The sequence below is a fragment of the Temnothorax nylanderi genome, unplaced genomic scaffold (genome assembly GCF_030848795.1).
Source record: "Temnothorax nylanderi isolate EJ_2023f unplaced genomic scaffold, tnyl_v1.0 TNYL_tig0670_pilon, whole genome shotgun sequence".
NCBI classification, from domain to species: domain Eukaryota; kingdom Metazoa; phylum Arthropoda; class Insecta; order Hymenoptera; family Formicidae; genus Temnothorax; species Temnothorax nylanderi.
Genome location: NW_027249732.1, coordinates 72862 through 82417, shown reverse-complemented (window position 1 = coordinate 82417; position 9556 = coordinate 72862). Strand labels below are relative to the sequence as shown.

Here is a 9556-nt window from a genome sequence, read left to right as displayed (position 1 = left end):
ATCCTTCGCGGTGATGCGCTCGCGCGCCCTCTCGGCGAGCTGTCGATCGGCGACGTGTCGCTCGGCGAGCTCGCCGCTTCGCGAATACGCGACGTCGTGCTCTCGACACGCCGCGTCCAACGGATTGATGCCTTCTTCGCCGCGCGCTAGTCTTTTCGCTAGACGCGTACCGGGTCCGCAAAATTGATAGCAGGGTATGTGCAGCTCGAAGGGAAGAGCGTTTATCGCGCGATTGAGTAGACCGGCGCCGCGCATTCGGTCGCGGTTGTGGGAGGATTTATTTCTTCTTACTTCGAACGGGAAGTTGATGACTCACCGTACATAGCGAGCACGCTATTACACACGTAGCAGTCCTTGATGAGCGGTGGTGGACCGTCTATGTGCGTTCGCTGCCACGGACGATTGTAATGTTCCATACACGGGCGATATCTCTGCGTCTCGGAATCCTTTTTTATATGTTCCGGTAAACGGTCCCACAGCAGGTGCACGTATTTCTCAAAATTGCGCAACAGAACGATCTTCGGAACGAATTCCAGATCCTCGGCCGTTAGATTGAGAATATCGTGCCTCTCCGTCAGTATGGGAAACATCTCGATCACCGATGCGCGCGAACGAATCGTTGCTTTTAGATTAATTTTTATACGGATACGGCGACACGTTCGCGCTATTTATACCCACGCGCGAGGCGTTTGCGCACGCGCGACGAAACGAAACGACGTCCGCGCTTCCCTCACCCTTTCCAGCGATCGAGAAGCTCATCGCGAACGAATCGAGCTAGCGCGCGCTCGCGGAAAAGACCGAGAGAGGGCAAAATGCGATTCGTGCGACAGTCGGTGACGATAGGAGTCTCGAATCTGGATCGCAAAACGTTGGCGAGGTCAGGTGCGAGCGAAAAAGGAAACGGAGAATCGCGCAGGCACGGTCCTCTCCTACCGAACGTCGTACGCTGCATCATTTGCGGTCCCTCGAATTGCGGTAAGACAAACGTTCTGCTGAGTCTGTTGGAACAACCGCACGGTCTTCGTTTCGAGAACGTATACGTGTACTCGAAATCTCTGCAACAACCGAAGTATCGATACCTCGAACGATTGTTCGAGCCTATGGACGAGATCAGCTATCACGCATTTTCCGACAATCGCGACGTCGTTCCGCCCGACGAGGCGCTTCCCGACTCGGTCTTCGTCTTCGACGACGTGGCCTGCGACAAGCAGGACCGAATGAGAGAGTACTTTTCTATGGGTCGACATTCGAATATCGATTGCTTCTATCTCTGTCAGACGTACGCTAAAATACCGAAACATCTCGTGCGTGATAACGCAAATCTGTTGATCCTGTTCAGGCAGGACGGCACCAATCTGCGACACGTGTACGACGATCACGTGAACATCGATATGTCGTACGACGAGTTTCGCGCCTACTGTCGCGAGTGTTGGCGACGCACCTACAGTTTTGCCGTGATAGACAAGGACAGCGCGTTGCGAGGTGGACGGTACAGACGGGGGTTCCACGACTTCGCCGTGCTGTAGAGCCGGTCAGTGCGCCTCGCCGAACGACGTGAGTATGAGCGCGGTCGCGGGAGAGAAGACCGCGCGAGAGATAGCCAAAACGCGCGCATGGATTCGCAGAAAATACGCCGCTCTCAGGGTTGGAAAAATGGAGAGCGAGATCGCTCTGGAAAAGAGGTACGAGCCTATCGTCAAACCTCTGAAATGGCTCGCCGATGACGTGGAACGTAAGAGTAAAGGGTCGGACAAAATTGACGACGACGACGATGGTGGTAACTTTACGTTCGCGAGAAAAATGAAAGCGACGAAGAGAGCGAAGAAGGACAGCGAGAACGACGACGACGACGACGATGCTGGCGCCGACTTGGAGCGCGATTACAGGGAGGATGACGACGTATTCACGCCAATCAGGACAACAACGACCGCGGAAAAAAGAGAGTCGCGTCCAGCACGGTTGAGTTTGGCTCCCGCGACGACTATGACGAGCTCTACGCCGATCCACACCGATTCGGTCCGGTTTTTACCCAGAGAACGTGAGATCGTCTCGGAGACGACGACTCCACCTCCCGCGCTAGAGACATCCGTCAGGGAATCTTTAAGTACGGTGGAAGGTCGCGACGCTCTGGATAGCCAACTAGGACCGTTAGGACGGGAATACGTGGGCGCTCTTCTGAGCGGTGACAGAAAAAAGCAGATCGACCACGTCTACGGAGTGTATCTCGGCGAGAAGTACACGATGCTGGGTGACAAGCGATTTGACGTGTTCGCGGATGATTCCGTGATCATCGATGGTGTACGGTACAAGGGCACGCGCGGTCTGTACGAGTTGATCTTCATGCGAATTCCCGACGCTCGCGTCTACACGGACAAGGACAAACGAACGTACAGAACTATACTTTTCGCCACCAACGCTCACAAACGCGGTCGCAGCGCCGGCATGCCTGTCAAGGGTAACAGGGGACACAAGTACACGAAAATAATAGCGCCGCTCGTACACCCGTCTAGCAAAGTTGGAACCACGAAGGGTGCCGGACTACCGTCGGACATGCGACTGACCAACAACGCGATCGATTACGTTCACTGGGACGATTCCAACGAACTCCTGTCGATAATCGAGGAACTTCGCGAGGCCGGTTTCGTCATAAATTGATCGGTCGCGTCGATCGCGACGGCAGTACGAATCGCGCGCCCGTCAGCGCGATGTCCGTGAACAAATTCGGCATGTCTCTGACAAATCGGGGCAACGGTGACGGAATCAACGGTGCGTCCACGGTGAGATTACGCTCGTCGATCGAATCCCTGCGTAATTACACGCGCAACAACGCGCTCTTTATGAGCGAGGATTCTTACGACGCGAAGGAGCGCAAGATACGAAGAGTAGCCGCGCCGGAAATCGACACCGACGCGACGAACATGAGTTACGTCGAGGGCGCGATCGAACGATCGAAGAAAAGCGCGATCCGAAGAATTGAAAGGCAAGATAGCGGCGGTGGAGAACAACGCAAAAAGAAATTTGAGAAATGAGATAGCGTCGGTGAGGAACGCAGCGCTCCTCATTCATTTAAACTCTTATGAAGCGGATCAGCGCAAGATACGGCGCGTAGCTGCGCCGGAAATCGGCACCGATGCGGCGAACAAGACCTACGTAGATGGCGCGATCGAGCGGCTCAGGAGCGTCGTAATCGAAGAGATCAAGAAGAACAGCGCGATCAAAGAATTGAGAGGTGGAATCGCGGCGTTGAAGAACAACGCGCTCCGTTTGAATGAGAATTCCTACGACACGGGGAAACGCAAGATACGAGGAGTAGCCGCGCCGGAGATCGGCACCGACGCGACGAACAGAAGCTACGCAGAGGGCGCGATTGGGCAGCTCAAGAGCGTCGTGATCGAAGAAATCAAGAATAACAACGCGCTCGAGGAATTGAGAGGTGGAATCGCGACTCTGAAGAACGACGCGCTCCGTTTGAATCAGGGCTCTTACGAGGCGAGGGAACGCAAGATACGAGGAGTAGCCGCGCCGGAGAGAGGCACCGACGCGACGAACAGGAGTTTCGTCGAAGGAGCGATCGCGGAGCACAGAAAGACAGCTTTGAGAGAAGCAAAAAAAGAATTTAAAGACCATTTCGAAACTGTGAAAAATACCCTGGATAAGCACGAGGTTGAAATCATCGCAATTAAGACTGTTTTAAAAATTCTTAAGGAGAATGAGCGTGGAAAAACGTAGACTCGTGGAAGAATTGCACGCGCCGGCGCGAAAAAACTTTCCTCGCCGCCGCGTCGTGGTGCGCGGTTACGACGACCTGTGGCAGGCTGACGTGGTCGAGATGCGTCCGTATTCGCGCGAAAACGCGGGTCACAATTACATTCTGACGGTCATCGATGTGTTGAGCAAGTACGCCTGGGCGATCCCGCTCACAAGACTAAGAGCGGAAAGGAGGTCGCGACGGCACTCCGAAAGATCTTTCGCTAGGACGCGCGATACCCTAGGAAACTGCAAACGGACAAAGGAAAGGAATTCTACAACGCCGACGCGCGCAAAATCTTCGACGCCCACAAGGTGAATCACTACTCCACGTATTCGGTGATGAAAGCGTCGGTGGTGGAGAGATTCAATCGCACGTTGAAAAACGACATGTGGAAGCTCTTCACGCTCCAGGGATCGTACAGATGGATAGACTCGCTGCCGCGCCTCTTGTCGAATTACAATCGTCGCAGACACAGAACGATCGGAATGCGTCCGACGGACGTGACGCCCACCGTTGCTGAAAAACTGCTGCGCACGGTGTACAGTCGCGCGAAGATCGCCGCGCCGGCGAGATTTCGAGTCGACGATCCGGTGCGCGTGAGCAAATTCAAAACGATTTTCGAAAAGGGCTACACTCCCAATTGGACCACCGAGATCTTTCGCATAGCTAAAATACAAAGGACCAATCCCGTTACGCACCTGTTGAAAGACATTCGCGGAGAAGCGATAGCCGGAGGATTCTACGAACACGAGTTGCTACGCGTCTCCGATCCCGACGTCTATCTCGTGGAAAAAGTCCTGCGTAAGCGGGGCAATCGAGTGTACGTGAAGTGGCTAGGAATGGACAGTTCGCACAATTCGTGGATAGATAAGGCATCTGTATTGTAACAAAAAAATAGTTAGACATTCGTAGACACACGCAACGTGTACTTTATTAATAAAAGTTTACACATTCATCGGTTTGTTTCTTACGTGCTATTGACTTTACGATAAAACAATTTTTAGGAAGCCTATGATATTGTTTCTTTTTTTACAACGGTATTCCGTAATGTCCCCACGGAAGCGTTTCCTCGCTGTTCAACGTCACGTATCGCTTGTCGTCGTGCGGACTGAGAGCTAGTTTTTGCTCCGACACGGTGTAAACCTCGTGCAACGTCGAGCGTATGCACGACTGGCGCGTCTTCAGCTCGCGCGCGTTTCGCAGGCACGCCACGTAATCCTCGAACGTGATCCTCTTCGCGAATACGTTTCTTTTAACGCCCTTTATTCTCTTGGTGTCGTCGCGTCCGAGTACCTTGTAAGTGTACATCTTCGCTCTGAGGCCCACGAACTCCGTCATGATCGCGCCATTATTCTCGTCCTTCATCAAACCGGGCACCTTCTTGTTGACGCGCGGCATACCGTGCGCGTTATTCTCCGCGTAATCGCTCGTGTCGAATCTGTCTATGTCGCGTCTCATACGATCGTACGCGTCTTCGCACTCCAACGAATAGATCAGACTATCGGTATCCGTGTAAGCAATTCGACACCGGTCGCGATAGAGCGGCACCATGTAGTCGTAGTGAAACTCGTAGAGACGCGTCTTGGATATCTCGAGAATACACATACCCACGTAGACCGGCTTGTTGAATTTTACCTCGAGCCTTCGCAGCTCGATCGCGACGAGATTCTCCGAGAAGACGCTTCTACTGTGAAAGTTCGGCTTAGCGATCATCGCCTCCGCGCCATATCTCCCGTCCCATCGCGTCACGAGACGCACGTCCACGTGATCGCGCACGTTCTCCATCGTCTTGCCGAAGACGGCATTGTTCATCAGTTTGTACATATTCCGTTCGAACTCGTTGCTCGCGCGCGTCCTAAGCGTAGTGTTCAGTTCGATGTAGCCGCGAAGCCACGGTGACTGGGTGAATCGCAGAACGCGACGAACGCGCGTCAGACGCAAACCGAGTCGCAGACATTGCTGCAGGTTTTGATAGTGCGTCACATAGCGCGATTTGTCGTAGAGAGTAGCGAGCAATTTCTCCTGCCGCTTACCGGGCGGTTTATCGCGCGTCGGGCACAGCGGCAGGTCCGCGTGGACGTCGTGCAGGTTCGGCGGATACTCGAGATCCACCTCCAAAATGTAACCGATATCGCTGTCCGCCGGCACGGTCGTCACGTCGAAATTCTCAGGGTCGTCGAGCCACTGGAAATTCGCGTACGGTAGCGATTCGCTCATAGCCCAACCGTACAGATTGTTCACGTCGTAATACATGAGATACGTAGTGGGCTGGGACGAGTCGTACGTCGGTACGTGCCTGTTGTTAGCTCGCGCGTACCTGAGCGAACATTGACTGAGGCCGCCGCGTATTCCGCGTTCCACGAACAGCACCATGTCGATGTCGGTGAGTAGCTCGAAACGCACGCCGGTGTATCTCAGCATGGCGTCCCACGTGTACCCCGGCAACGTATAATAATGCGCGGGATCCAGCCCGTAACTCACCACACACGTGTCTCGAAAATTTTCAAAGATATCCGCCAGAAGAAGCACGTCGGTCTTGAGATACAGATCGCTGTACTCGCCGAGATCTCGCACGCGAAAACGTCGCCAGACCCTCGTCGCGTGCTCGTAGTCGCTCTCGCTCGCGGTCTCGTCGGTCAGGGAGCTGTAAAAGACCTCGCGCGGTGGAAGTTCGGTCTCCCGCAGTTTGTCCACGCTGTCGACGTACTCGTACGAAAACACTCCCTTGCGAGTGAGCAGATCGAGATCCTCCGTGCTCAAATCCACGTACTCCGAACGCGTTATTCTCAGCTTGTCCTTGTCCAGATAGGAAGCCAGAGTTTCGATACTCGCGGCTAAAAATTTGTACGAGTCCACGAATCGAAGCTTCACGTACCGATCCCATCTCCCGTCCGTCTGCGTCTCCTTAACGGTCTTCGCGAACGATATGTAGCTTTCCTTCGTAAGCGGTAGGAGCTTGACTCCACCCTCGAAATCGTTCGCGATTTTCTCGACGATAAAGTGCGCGTCGTAACCCGACAGATTGTGGAAGAACACGGGAATCACGTACACATTTCTGTAATTCAGATTGCAACGAGAATGCGCCGGACCTCTGTAGCGTCCGGTTAGATGACAGTGATCTCGCACGCGGTTGTCCTCCGGTTGGAACGCTTTTCCACACACGTGACAATGCGTCGCGAGCCAAAACTCGCGTTTCTCGTTCTCCGTAAGTTCTACCATCGATATATTGGTGGAGAATTTAGTCTTAACGCGATGTGCGAGAACGCGAAGCTCGTTCACGAACCATGAAACGCAATCCTCGCCCCGACGATATTTGTACGTAGATACGGTATCGTCGTAGGTGCAGCACAGATAGTAGCCCAGGCTGAACGGTACGTGACGTTGATAAGCGTATCTTTCCGTTCTCGCGGCCCCTTCAACATTCTCCCTCTCCCGTTGTTCGAGAAGACACTCCAGATCCGCGTACACCACGAAGGGAAGTCGCTCCTTTCTGTCGTGATTGTCGAACGACAGCCACTTATCGTCCTCGTTCGGAAGAACGATGGCGCAATCGTTCATTCGGCCGCAGTCGACGCTGTGAGCGGCCAACTTTTCACGCGTATAGAAATAGTGTAGACATCTGCGAAATAACGTGTGTGTAATTACTATGTGTTTAGTATATATAAAAAATAATACCTCGTCGTTTCCTTATTCTTCAGGTTTTTTTACTTACCGATCGCAAACGTGCTTCACACACCGTTTCGCGGTCAATTGTGAATTCACCAATCGCGACAGATTCTTTATCCAGGCGAAATGGCCCCGTTTGACGCCGCGTAGCGTATCGCGCAGATACAAAAGATTTACGTGTCTATGCCTCTTATCGTCGGTCAACCGCAGAGGCACGATCGCGTTGTCATCGGCGCCCCGTCCGAACTTAGCTTTTTTTTCAATTCCTTCCCGAGTTGTAAATACATTGATCGATACGTCGTTCTGACGTTCGAACTTTTCGATCTTTTTCAGATCTATGGGAAGATTGATCCCGTCGAGATTCAGCACCGTCGCGTAATCGGGATACGAGCCGCATCGGTCCGCGTTCCGCTCGACGGGATACAGAGCAGCGACCACCGCACGCGCGAAACATGTGTCGTTCTTCGACCGCACGTTGACCACCGCTTGTTTAAGTCTTATACCTCGCGGTATCTCCATCCAACATCCCACGCGCATGGGATTGCACTTGTTAACGTTCACCGTTAGGTTCAGTATTCGCGACAACGCCCATCCGCTGTCGCGTTCCTGAAATTCGTCCAACGCCGCTAGAATCGCGTCGCGCACGTGCCTGTCGTACCACTCGCCCAGATCGGACCCTAGGAGGAGCTGTTCGTTCCGCGTAGAGATACTCTTCACATCGGTCTTAACATCCGCTACGAATTCTCCATTGAATATGACATTGACCTTCAGACACGAGTATCTGGTCAAATTATCCTGCACTTTTTCGAGCACGGTGCCCTTCGCATCCTCGAGAAATCGCGCTGGTTCGATATACGTAGAATTCGTCACAGCGCCGGTGAGTACGCGACTTCGGAACGCCGCATCGATCTCGACCCACAAAAATCCTCTGCTAACGACGCTGCTGCTACCACCGCCCCCACCGTCCAAACCGGCACCTACGACGCGTTTGAATCGTCGGCGCAGATCCTCCCTCGAACTTTCCAATCGCGCTATTCGAGCCACCAGAGCGTTCACGGCTCCCGTGTTTCCTCGCCCCCCAGATTGTCTGACTCGACAACTCTCCCGCAAGAGCCGGAGACACTCGTCGCATCGTCGTCCCCACGCGCGGTACCCGTCCGCGTCGCGGACATCCGCGGCGAGCAACTCGTCGCACTCTTCCCACATCCCATCCAGAAGGGTCTTCCACCCTCGGGAACACTGAATTTCACTCGTTCGAAAAGACGACGAGACTTGTAGGTCTGAATCCTACGTATCTTCTCTCCTCCGTCCACCGTCTGATAGTAAAGATAATACTCGAGCGGCAGGCAACGCATATAATCCTTCGCCCTAACGGAGTTTGCCATTGTCGTCTCTATCCACGCTCGCTCGCGCGCAGTTCGCGCCCCGGTCTCCCTTCGCAGATGATGAGTCGTCAGATTCCATCGCGCGTCCTCCTTCACCACCGACGCGCATACGTTTGACGGCAACGACGCGTCGACTCTCGCCGATTCGTCGTCCGAATCGGACGAGAACTTGGGCATGGACTCGTAACAGCGCAGTTTGCCGTCCGATTCCTCGGACGAGTAATAACGGCGATCGTTCATTCGCGAGTACGCATCGCTAATGTTACCAACAGTTCCAATACGCATCAAAATCAATATAAAAGAAAACGCCGTCGCTTATAGAAAACGTTCCAAAACGCATTCCACGCGTCTAAATCAATATAAGTGCGATCACCGTCGCGTATAGTTGTTCTTTCTTTAATTATTTCATTATAGAGATACATCTGGTGCGATCGGTGATCGGCGATTCCGATTTCGCGACGGATCAGATATCTCGTTACGTCGACGCGCCGCGGATCCCCACCCCTCCTGAGCGGTTCGCTAACTTTCACGATCGGTTTCCCGTATCTTTTCGACCAGATCCAATTTTTGCAAAGGTCTACGTACTCGTCACTTATACCTCATTTAAAAAAAAAAACAACTGTACCGCGCTGTCGCGCGCCTGTTCAATTTATACTCGTTCCTTATCTCAAACGGAGGATGTACCTACGGGATACACTCTTTCCTGGAAAAACGACAACCGCTCGCCGCATCCTTCGAAAAGAATAAAAAGGAG

The 9556-nt window shown here is 53.3% G+C and overlaps 1 protein-coding gene across 1 annotated transcript; it reads right to left on the bottom strand.

Annotated features, from left to right (window-relative positions):
• Window positions 1–4780: 4780 nt before the first annotated feature.
• Window positions 4781–9042, bottom strand: LOC139784752 (uncharacterized). The gene is made up of 3 exons (XM_071723953.1): window positions 8571–9042; window positions 7464–8448; window positions 4781–7370 (listed from the first exon to the last, which is right to left on the bottom strand). Exons 1-3 carry the CDS (start codon window positions 9040–9042, stop codon window positions 4781–4783), a joined length of 4047 nt encoding a protein of 1348 aa, XP_071580054.1.
• Between the last annotated feature and the right edge of the window lie 514 nt (window positions 9043–9556).

Coding starts and splice junctions, on each gene's coding strand:
- LOC139784752 (XM_071723953.1), bottom strand. CDS start 9,042: ATGAACGATCGCCGTTATTACTCGTCCGAGGAATCGGACGGCAAACTG. Junction 8,449..8,570: donor GATGTCCGCGACGCGGACGG/GTACCGCGCGTG, acceptor TGGCTCGAATAG/CGCGATTGGAAAGTTCGAGG. Junction 7,371..7,463: donor GTGAAGCACGTTTGCGATCG/GTAAGTAAAAAA, acceptor GTTATTTCGCAG/ATGTCTACACTATTTCTATA.